The sequence below is a fragment of the Chionomys nivalis genome, chromosome 4 (assembly GCF_950005125.1).
Source record: "Chionomys nivalis chromosome 4, mChiNiv1.1, whole genome shotgun sequence".
NCBI lineage: Eukaryota > Metazoa > Chordata > Mammalia > Rodentia > Cricetidae > Chionomys > Chionomys nivalis.
In genome coordinates, this window is record NC_080089.1 from 107,030,143 (window position 1) to 107,042,221 (window position 12,079).

Consider the following 12,079-nt stretch of genomic DNA (forward strand, 5'->3'; position numbering starts at 1 on the left):
ACACAACACAAGACACATACACAGATTGTCTTTCTATCTGCATAGATATATGTCACTGGAGGTAAGTACCTACCAATGGATTTAAAGATTATTTCTTTGGACAGAATTTAATACACTAGGCAATGCAATTATCAAATCATGATATTACTGAATTGACAGTAACTACTGTGTTCTTGTCAAATGCCCTGGTGTGGATGAAGTATACAGGTTCAGGAAGGCTCCAAATATGTTCTCCCTGGTCTGATTAAAAATAAAGGTGGGGAGACAGATATGGTGGTACACACCTTTAGTCCCAGCACTTGGGAGGTCAGCCTGGTCTACAATAGTGAGTTCCAGGCCAACCAAGATTACAAAGTGAGACCCTGTTTCAAAAAAATAATAATAAATTAATTAATTAAACAAATTAAGAGAAACATAAGAGCCAGGTATGATACCATTAACCCTAGCACTCAGGAGACTGAGGCAGAGAAGTCCTGAGTTTGAGACTGGGCTGGGCTATACATTAAGACTCTGTCTCAAACAACCAGAACAAAAGAAAAAAAAAAAAGTAACCACAGGATAGTAAATGTTGAATAATACAATAGTTGGATAATTACAACAAATGTATACATCAAATTTACTTGGGAAAATGCATGAATTATAATAATTAATGAGATCAAATGAAATGATATTTACCAGCAGAATGGAATTTGTCCCTAGTTCTGGAAGATATTCAGAGTGGTCTAATTCCCTGACCGAGTTCTGGACGGTAGGGTTCTGCAGAATTTCTCAAGTTGATCTCTGACCAGGAGAACTGGTCAAGGCAGAGGTTGAGTCACAGGACCTTGAAAACTGGTGGGGTCTATTCTGGTCCCTGGTTGTTGTCTTTACTGCTTGAAGTGTGTACAGTTGACTCAGTTAAATGACGCATGCATCAACCTTAATAAATTCGGTACTGACATCTGTCAGTCATATATCAGACTGACCTCAGGTGAAATTCACCAGAGGCCAAAACAGTACAGAAACAAGGGGTGGTAATGGTAGGGAGACAGTTGTGTGGTCCTTTCCCCCACCACACCCCCCATGTTGGCCTCCAGTTCTGTATTAAAAGACCTGGATGAATTCAGACCCCTCTAGCAGAAAGAGTAGAGCCAAAAAAAAATCTAGCAGGGAGAGAAGAATCAAAAATCTAGGTTAGCTAGTTCAGTGACTCTGTTCCAGGAACTAGCTGACCATAAAGTTAGATTATAATCTTGAGAATAATCTTGAGAAACAGGGAGTTACCCCCTTGTGATTATCACTAGTATTTTCGGAATTTTCCAGTGACGCCCTCCCTACCCCTTTAGGTTATTTGGTTATGGTTTCTTCCCTCAAATACCCCTTCTCCCAGCTACTCTGGGTCGAACTCTACCCCTGTGTGGGAAATGAGTTTTGGTTCCAGTGCACTGGTTCCTGTCCTGTCAATAAACCTCATGTGATTGCAGGAAAAACTGTCTCCCGTGAGTTCCTGGAGGTGGGGGGTGTCATGTTATCCCTGGACTTGAGTGAGAGTCTCCCCTATCCAGAGGTCTTTCAGTATCTCTTATGAGAAGAGGCTCTGCTTGCCTTTGTTCAGGTGATCATTTCAAGGGTGTTTGTGTGACCAGAAACTTCAAAACATATAGACTGTCCCAGGAAGCCCATCTCTTCCATCTCAGCTCCCTCTGGACACTGCTTCCCCACGCCAGCCCATCTCACCAGAACACTTCCTGTTCTTACCCAGCAACCCACACTCCGGTTCTGCGCTTCCTGTTCTTACCCAGCAATCTGCCTTATCCTTTCTGCTAGGGATCATGTTGCTGCTGAGACTCTGGGTTACTCCCACGACACACCTCCCATTTAACATCTCAGCTACTCCAACCTCTTGCTAAATAAACTTTTTCCATGCATTCTGCTGAACCTCTTGCTGTGAACAATGGGGGGAGTCTTCTCTTACCCTTCTCCTCTTCCCCACTTCCCCTCGTTCTCCCTTTCCTATTTTTGGATCACACTGACCCATGAGAGAACTAGCAATGATCAAAAATTAATTCTTCTAAACCGCACCCTTTCCAGAATACTAGGCTCTCCCTCCTCTGTGCCTTGCCTTTCCTCTTTTGTTCTTTGCCTTCTTTATATTTCTCTCTCTTCTTGCCTCAACTCCCCCATGGCCTTGGGAGCTGTCTTCAAGAAAGCTGTCTTCAGCTTGTCCTCTAGGTTCAAGGAGAGCCAGAATGGAGCCAGTTGCCAAGGACACCATTCTGCCAGGACATGGGCCACCCATCAACACAGGTACCCACCGTGGAGCAGAAATCATATTTATCAGGAAAAACTAAAGCGGAAAAGTGGCCAGGCACATGTGACACCAGGCTACAATGGACACTGCTATAGTGGACACACTGTGGGAAGGTTCTAGAAGCCCCATACACTAGGACCTTCTCCATTCCATAGGCCAAAAGGAAATGTTTGTACAGTTATGAAAGCTTCCTGGTCAGGAAGTGGCCTTATAAAAGCAACTTCTAAAGCTTAGCCATGAACTGTGCCCTGCTTCGTGTTGACTAACTTAAGAGTGTTGTGCTGGCTCGCTGCTGTGAGAGGAGAGATGCCCTCAGTGGTGTCATTCAGACCCCTCAGCCTGATCTGAATGGGGGTATTATGGAGGAGGCTCTGTAAAGCATAGTACTGTACTGTATGCGAACCTTCCATTCATTTGCCCAACAGATCGGGCTTGTGTCTCATCATGTGACTCTTGTTCCCCTCCCGAGGGGCTGTTCCAGATGCCCATATTCATGCGGTGGGTCCTGGGTCTTCTCAACTTGTCTTCTCTTTCCACAAGATAACTAGGTAGCTGCAGCCTTGCTGTCATGCCCTTCTGCATTGTATTGCTCAAGGTCTCCCAAAGCTAGCCACGACGTCTGTTAGTATTCAGGCATCTGTACTGGTATGACCCTGTGGTTCTGATAGACGGGCATGTTAACCCAGTTGCTTTTGCACACAGTAAACAAAAGGAAATAACCTACTTCTTATCTCTAGGGCATTAAGGTTTCTGGCAGCAACAGCTAGATTCAGATCTCTGTGAGGCCACACATCAACGGTGTGGGATGGACTAAGCTGAACATGGAGGCTAATTCATCCACCAGGGCTCTAGTTACAGCTTGATTAACTATTATGTATTAGGTATGGAGAGAGAGAGAGAGAGGGAGGAGGGGGAGAAGGAGAGGGAGGAGAAGGAGAGAGAGATGGGAAATTTATATATCTATATACAATCTAGAACTCACAAATGAGAGAAAACATATTTCTCTTTTTGAACCTGGCTTTTTTTTTCACTAATATAATGTCTCCAGTTTCATCAAATTTTCTAGCAAACAGTGTGACATTTTAAAGATTTCTTGTCTTATTCCATATGTATGAGTGTTTCACATGTAGATTCATGCATCATGTGCATGCCTGGTGCCCACAGATGTCAGAAGAGGGTCTTGGGTCCCCTGGTACTGGAGTTGCAGATGGCTGTGAGCCACCATGTGGGTGCTGGGAACTGAACTAGAGTCCTCTGCAAGAACAGTGAGTGCTCTTACCTGCTGCGTCATCTTTGCAGCCTCCTGACCCTTTTGTTACAAACAACATAATACTGCTCTTTGCGGCTAATTGCTCTTTAATTCCATTGTGTATGTATAATGTGTGTCCTCTATCTGTGGATGGACACCGAGACTGACTCCTTGGCTTGGATATGGTGAATAATCCTTCAAAAAATGCATGTGCAGGCATCTCTGTGGTGTGTTGACTTAGAGTCTTTCCAGTCTATACCCGGGAGTAATATAGTTGGGTACTTTGTATGGTGAGCCTGTGTTTTAGGCTTTCTTATGAAATTTTCATAATGACTTTGCATTCCCACGAGTAGTGCATAAGAGTTTTCTTATGTTAAGCAGTATTTATACTAAAGATGATAATTTTTTATTAATTTTGTAAAAACTAAAAACAGAATTTCATGTAGCCCAGGCTGACCTCAAGCTTTCTATGTGGTTGGCATGCCTTTAAGCTACTGACCCTCCTATCCCCACCTTCTGTGTGCTGGGATTACAGGTATGGACCACTAAGCTTGGCTGAAGATGATAAAGTTAAAGTGTGCTAAAATTTTGGACACATTTGAATCAAGGCATAGTGGTTTAGATTTTAAACATTCTAATCCTAAGAAAGCAAAGCTGACATTTAAAAATTACTTATTATCATTTATGTGTGTGATTCATTATGTGTGTGTGTGTGTGTGTGACGTGTGTATTTTGAGTATGGGCAGGTGTGTGCCATGGCATATGTGTGGCGGTCAGAGGATAAATGTCAGGAGTCAGTTCTTGTCTTCCACTGTGGGTTCCAGGATTGAAGTCAGGTCTTGAGGATTCCACAGCTTGTACCTTCACCCACGGAGCCGTGATGCTAACCCAAAGCCGACCCATGTGACCTGTGAGTGGATAGATGTATGGGAGAGAGAAGACTGGGGTAGCTAGACTTTAGCCTGAGTAACTGGGTGAATGAAGCATTCAATAAAGTTTATTGAGATAATAGAATTGGAGGTCAGGAAAATCTGAGACTTGACTGGGTGTGGAAAAGACTTCTGGAAAAACCTTTTGGAGAAACAGGTGAACAAACAATAAAATCGCCCACAATTTGAATTTTCGTGGAGGAGTAAGCTGGCAATCCTTCTCTAATTCCAAAATTGTCAGTTTTGGAAGCTTGTTAATCTATTCTGTTGTTTTCAACACTGTTGATGCCACAGATATGCCGACCTTTTAACTTAATCTGGTGTAATTAAGAGAAAAGAGAAAACAGGAGGGAGGAAGATAGGCAGTCAGCTGGGGAGCCAGGATTTCTTGTCTTGGAAAAGCAGTTGAACTTGCTGTCATCACCCTGACTTCTTTGTGCTGTCACTAGCATGTAGTTTTACTTTTGTGTGCTGGGCCATGTATGCCATGACATTTGTGCCATGCCGTGTGTGCTGTGACATGTGTGCTATGATGCGTCATGATGTGTGCCGTGATGTGTGTGTTATGTGTGCATGACATGTGAGCTGTGACATGTGTGTCATGATGTGTGTGCATGACATGTGAGCCATGACATGTGTGCCATGACGTGTGCATGACATGTGTGCTGTGCCATGTATGCCATGACAGTTGTGCCATGCCATGTGTGCTGTGACGTGTGGGCTGTGACATATGTGTGCTGTGATGTGTCATGATGTGTGCCGTGGTGTGTGTTATGTGTGCATGACATGTGAGCTGTGACATGTGTGTCATGACGTGTGTGCACGACATGTGGGCTGTGACATGTGTGCTGTGACGTGTGTGCTGTGACGTGTGTGCTGTGACATGCAAGCTGTGACATGTGTGCCATGACGTGTGTGCTGTGACATGTGTGCTGTGACGTGTGTGCCATGACGTGTGTGCTGTGACATGTGGGCTGTGACATATGTGTGCTGTGATGTGTGTGCGGTGACGTGTGTGTTATGGTTTAAATAAAACACTGTGGTTCCCCAATGGCCACAGTGGCAGAAGTGCTGCAGATCCCCGAGTGGTGGCAGTGGGCCACGAGACCATGGTGGGCCACGAGATCATGGTGGGCCACGAGACCATGGTGGGCCACGAGACCATGGTGGGCCACAAAGGCAACCGGTCTCAGGTAGGGAGCTGCATGGAGGGTGAGAGACAGAGACCTATCAGGAACGCCATGCAGAGAAAGTGGGTATTTATTTAGTGGGTTATTTAGCGGAAGGGAAATGGAAAGGGAAGAAGGGGGAAGAGCAGAGAGAGGCAGAGAAAGAGAGAAATTGAGAGAGAGAGAGGTGTGGGGAAGAGATGCTATCTCTTTGGGAGAGAGATGGAAAATAAGGAACTGGCAGGCTGGAAGCAGAAGGAGGATCCATTTGCCTCTGCTGGGGGGGTGAGTGGCTGGGGCTTGTCTCTTAAAGGGACAGAACAGACTATTACAGTGTGTGTTGTGACATGGGGACTGTGATGTATGTCTGGTGACGTGTGTGCAGTGACGTGTGTGCGGTGGCGTGTGTGCGGTGACGTGTGTGCGGTGGCGTGTGTGCGGTGACGTGTGTGCGGTGGCGTGTGTGCGGTGACGTGTGTGCGGTGGCGTGTGTGCGGTGGCGTGTGTGCAGTGACGTGTGTGCGGTGGCGTGTGTGCGGTGGCGTGTGCACTGTGAGAAAACCCCTGACAGGAGCAGCTTCTTGGAGGGAGTGTTCATGTCTGCGCACAGTTTAGAGGGCAAGTCCATCACGGATGGTGGCAGGAACAGCATAGTTTGTAGTGGTGGGAGCTTGTGGCATGGTGTGTTCACATCCTGGTAGGGGAGAGATCTCAAAGCTCTGGCTAGGACCAGGCATGACCTTCAACGCCTTTCTCAAGTGGCCCACTTTGGCTAGCTGTGCCACTATCCTGAAGGTTCCAAACCCTCTCCCAAGAGGGCTCACAGTAAGGACCAGGGGCTTTGACCATGAGCCCGTGGGGGCCATTTCACTTTCTGGCTGTAATGATTCAGCCACACAACATACCTGACACTTCTGGGTTCTAGGGCCACACACGTGCAGACAAACCCTCAGGCAGAAGTGCCTAATGGCCCTAGGGGATCTTAAAGGACCCTGCGTGACCCATGTGTAGCATGGTTGCATCACCTATTCTGATGCAACTGTGTGAGCCCTTGCATGCATGCGTGAGCTCCATCATCTACGTATGATGTAACCATGTCATCCCTCTGTGCGCATGCGCTAGGCAGCCTTTAAAAGCTGGACGCACCATCTTCAAGCTCTTTCTCTCACTGACCTCACCAGGCCTATACAACCGCACCCCCACCCCCACTAAACTACGCGAGTTTGTTGCATGTTCTGTATTTCCTTCTCACTCATGCCAGGTAATTTTGTGAGACTCAGGAGTCTCTCTTGCCCCTCTCCTGGGGTCAGGATCTGGAACCGGGTATTTTTTCCACAACAACCTTGTGTTCCATCTTTCTGAGTGTGACCTATGCACACCACTGGCTTCAATTGCTGAGTTTCCCCATTCTGGTCAGCTTAACCGTTTCTCCAAACCCAAGAAATTGACTGTTGAGCTCCCGGAAATCTTCTGGTGTTCCTAGAAACAGGGGACAGCCCCCAACCACGGCCTTCATGGATACGGTTGAGCCCTTCGCTGACAATTAAACACAGCGATTTCAGTATTCACTGAACTCCCTCCCGGTACTGTCTTATTCTGTTGTATTATTTTCACCTGCATCTTCATTCTCTTTACTGATTTTTCTAATCCCCATGCCCCTACCCTAGTAAGTGGTGTACTTGTAGAAGCTGGTTTCCTACAAATTAACTAGCACCATGATTTGAAAGAAGGATTTGTTTTTGAAGTTAAAATTAATATTGAATCTGGGGCTGAAGAGATGGCTAAGAGGTCTTCCAAAGGTCCTGAGTTCAATTCCCAGCAACCACATGGTGGCTCACAACCATCTGTAATGGGGTCTGGTGCCCTCTTCTGGCCTGCAGGCACACACACAGACAGAATATTGTATAATAAATCAATAAATATTAAAAAAATAATATTGAGCCTTGTCTCTTTCACTAATCAATTCCATACCTGTATCACTTTTCTGAGCCACTGCTTCCTTGTCCATCAACAGGTATAATAGTTGGGGCTGGAGCCATGGCTCAGTGGTTAAAGTACATACTGCTCTTGCCAAGGGCCTGAGCTCAGTTCCCAGCATCCGGATAGGGATATCACACCCACTTGTACATCCAGCTCCCAAGGATATGACAGCCATCACAGGCACCAGCATTTCACTCCTCCCCACAGATACACATGACACACCTACACAGAGATACACATGACACACGCACACACAGATACACATGACACACCCACACATATACATGTGATACACACAGATACACATGACACACACAGAGAGACACACATGACACACGCACACACAGATACACATGACACACCCACACGAGATACATATGACACACAGAGATACATGTGACACACCCACACACAGATATACATGACACACACAGATACACATGACACATCCACACACAGATACATATGACCCACACAGAGATACATATGACACACCCACACAGAGATACACATAATTTAAAATCAAGATAAATACTTTTCGAGTGTAATGATAACAATAATATGTCTGTCTGCGATCTGAGGGATTATTTTTACGTGTTCCAGTTGAATTACCCTTGTGTCTAAAAAGCCTTACAGGTGTCATGGACAACAACCACAAACGTCTCTACTCTCTTCTTCTGTGAAAAAGAAAGTTCCTGGACCCCATTATCATTGCATTCTCAACAGCAGCAACGCTGGTGCTCTAGGCCTGAGAGACGGAGAGACGGTGTAATTTCAAAGCCCAGAATCTGTGTGCTAAACCCTCTTGGTGTAGCCTGACATCAGTTTTGTTGACCTAACAGACTGGACGCTAACCGTTCAAACTCAGGGAGAGTCAACTAAATACGTGCAATGACGCACATGATCACAGGATGGCAAAAGACTGAACTTTATTAAAATAATCTCCAAGTCTTATTGATAAACATGGTTTTTAGAAGGCCGCTTAAGATCACATAGAGACCAGATCTTTACAAACCTTATTTTATAACTACGGGTGCTGCTTTTGTTTCTATAGATAGGTACATTGCTCTTCGATTCAAAGGAAAATTAGAGAAAAGAAAGACTGCATGTAAGTGTGCTTCCTGGCTGAAGTGGTGCGGCAGAAATACCACGCAATATTTAAAGCAGGACCAGGAAGATCCAAATCCCTTCTGGAGTGCACATACTTTAAAATACGTGGATTTTAAATCTAGAGGGAAATTATAGGAAAACAAAACACAAGGTCTGAGGCCTTGATACTAAACGAGCTCACGGTCAGAGACATTTGGAATAATAGCCGGGCCTCCACGCAGAGAGCACGACTTGGCAAAGAGCCGCCATGGGCGTTGGGAAGGGATGTGCAGCAGCAGAGAGACTGGGGCTTAACTGACTTCCAGCCCAGTGACCTGGTGCTCTGTGTCCTCCAGGGGTCAGGGAAGCAGGAAGCTCTCAGCTTGTCTGCCTTTCCACCTCCTCTGGATTGTTCCGCAGTCTCAGCTTCATTTCCAGCCTCTGCTTCCATTCTTCCCTGAGTCTGGAAGTAGAAACGTGCACAGATGGGGTCCGCCTCTCTACAGCCATGGCTCTGGGAAGCATCCTCCCATTTCCTCCCTGAAACCCTTTGTGTGCTCAGGTCTTAGAAGGGTGTGCAGAGGGCTTGCAAATCAAATATCTATTCATATTTGCTTACATAGATGAAAATGAACAGAGTCGCTTTCTGACTGGGGGTTCTGTGAGTAGATATGCATATGCCTGTGTGTGTGTGTGTGTGTGTGTGTGTGTGCATGCAGAGGCCAGAATCAATGTCAGGTATTTTTATTGGATGTTCTCTACTTTATTTTTTTTTTATTTTTAAAGATTTATTTTATGTATACAAGTGCTCTATCTGCATGTATACCTGCACACCAGAAGAGGGCATCTATCTTACTACAGATGGTTGTGAGCCCCACGTGATTGCTGGGAATTGAATTCAGGACCTCTGGAAGAGCAGCCAGTGCTCTTAACCTCTGAGCCATCTCTCTAGCCCCTCTCTACCTTACTTTTAAATTTAAAATGTTTTATGTGTATGAATATTTTGTCTTCATGCATGTCTGTGTATCATGCACATGCCTGGTACCCTCAGAGAGCACAGGAAGGAATTGGATCCCCTGGAACTGGAGTTACAGATGGTTGTGAGCCACCATGTGGGTGCTGGGAATTGAACCTGGGTCCTCTGGAGGAGCAGCTGGTGCTCTTAACCAGTGAGCCATCCCTCCAGCTCCTATTTTTACATTTTTGATATAGGATCTCTTACTAAACTGGAGCTGGCCAATTCAGCTAGACTGGCTAGCCGGCAGGCCTTACTGATCCTCTTGTCTCTGTCTCCCCAGCACTGGTGTGTACTGCTGTACCCGGATTTTTTTATGTTTTGCCTGGGACTTGAACTCAGGTCCTTATGCTTACATGGCAAATGCTTTTCCAACTGAGCCAGTTCCCAGTCCATTTTGTAGCTGTTTTCCTCCCTTCCTCCCTTCTTCCCTCTTTTTATTTTTAACAGTTTCATGCTGCCCATACTTACCTCAGAACCATCTCCAATACCTCCATCTTATATTTTAAACTTATTTTTACTATTTTTAATAATGTGCATGTGCGTGTGTGTACATGCGTGTGTGTGTGTGTGCATGCGTACCTGTGTACTCAAGGAGACCAGAGGTGTTGAATCCCCTGGAGCTGAAATTACAGGTGGTTGCAAAAACCCACATGGCAGCTAACAACAGTCTGTAATTCCAGTTCCAGAAGATCCAACACCCTCTTCTGGCCTCCAGGGCCTGGCATGCATGGGATGCCCAGACACACAGGCACAACATCCATACACATAAACTAAAATTATATGTCTTTTAAAAATGTGTTCAAACAGACACGTGGCTGCATACTTTCTCAGCGCGCTCCTTCCCAGGCGGTACTCCTCGGACTGGCGGTAGAATGTCTGTTTGCCAATCTCTCTCTCCCAGAAGCGTTTGAGCTCGTGGCAGGTATTCCCGCAGAAGACCTCTCGGCGGACGTACTGGCTGTTCATCCCCTGAAAAAGAAAAGCGGTACTGAAGCCCTCCCAGGCATGATCCCTGGGATTCCGCAGGGTACGGGGTCCATTTGAATCCGGACAGTGCTGTTTCCTTGTGGCTAGCCATAGAATCAGCCACCTGGCCTTCCGAGAGCATCCCTCCCTCGTGAGGGTGCTGGAAGACTGAAAAAGGGAGTCCGAGCGTGGCGAGCGGAGTGCACCTGGGTAGTAGTGATGTCGGCACTGGCCTGGAGATTTCTGTCGTTCTCCCTTACTGAAAAGCAAGCCCTCAGCAGTAAGCCCAGGCATGGTGGGCTGTGGTTTCTGGGCACCCACCTGAGGAGTGACAGAAACTGTCTGTGTCATCTCAAGTGAGGACAAGCATCATACTTCTAAAAGGTTCAAGCCCTCTGCAAAAGGGGCTTGTGATAGAGAATATCAAACCACAAGCTGTTTTCAGGCTGTATGCACACATGTGGGTACCATATATGAAACTGTACATGCTAGATGGCCAAAACACTCACTTTTTATTTGTTTGTTTGTTTGAGATAGGGCATTGCTGTGTGGCTCTGGAGGGCCTGGATCTTGCTGATCTATAACTTGTAGATCAGATTGTCCTCTATATCATAAAGAACCACTCAGTTCCACCTCTGTAGTGCGGAATGCCTTTTTTTTTGTTGTTTTGCTTTTGAGACAGGATTTCTCTGTGTAGCCCTGTCTGTCCTGAAATTCATTCTGTAGACCAGGTTGGCCTTGAAGTCACAGAGATCTGCCTGCCTCTGCCTCCTGAGTGCTGGAATTGAAGGCGTATGTCACCACTGCCTAGTGAGATCACATTTTAAAAAATATTTATTTATTTTTATTTGCATTGGTGTTTACCTACATGTATGTCTGTGTGAGTTTGTTGGGTCTTCTGGAACTGGAGTTTCAGACAGTTATGCACTGCCGTGTGGGTGCTGGGAATTGAACCTGGGCCCTCTGGAAGAGCAGCCAGTGCTCCTGACAGCTGAGCCGTCTCTCCAGTCCCCAGAGAATTTCTCTAAGAAGCTCTGAAGACACCAACTAAGTGGAATCAGAGGTCTAGAGAGAACGGTTTTAAGATTCCCCTCTCCTAAAAGAATCCCCATCCAATTGCCCCAACTCTCACAGTCACTGTGAGAGAATCCTGGCCTGGATCTTCACCCTGAGTTATGGCAATCCTTCAACACTCCCCACGTAGACACCAGCACCTAGGCAACTGATCTCCATCTGCACTGCGGGGCTCTGCTCCCCGGGTCTCTCCTCTGGCTTCCCCCAGTGTATAAGGCACAAGGCACAGCCAGCTGAGTCCCTGTTGATACCTGTTCCTTTTTCCTCTCCACCTGGGACTGGCCACCTCTCGATCCCTCAAGAATTGGTCCACAC

At 46.3% G+C, this 12,079-nt stretch overlaps 1 protein-coding gene across 1 annotated transcript; it reads right to left on the reverse strand.

Moving 5' to 3' along the window:
* Positions 1–9,084: 9,084 nt before the first annotated feature.
* On the reverse strand, positions 9,085–10,696 carry Fam240a (family with sequence similarity 240 member A). Its single transcript, XM_057767773.1, has 2 exons — positions 10,548–10,696; positions 9,085–9,169 (listed from the first exon to the last, which is right to left on the reverse strand). The coding sequence occupies exons 1-2, from the start codon at positions 10,688–10,690 to the stop codon at positions 9,085–9,087; spliced, it is 228 nt and encodes a 75-aa protein (XP_057623756.1). The 5' UTR covers positions 10,691–10,696.
* Between the last annotated feature and the right edge of the window lie 1,383 nt (positions 10,697–12,079).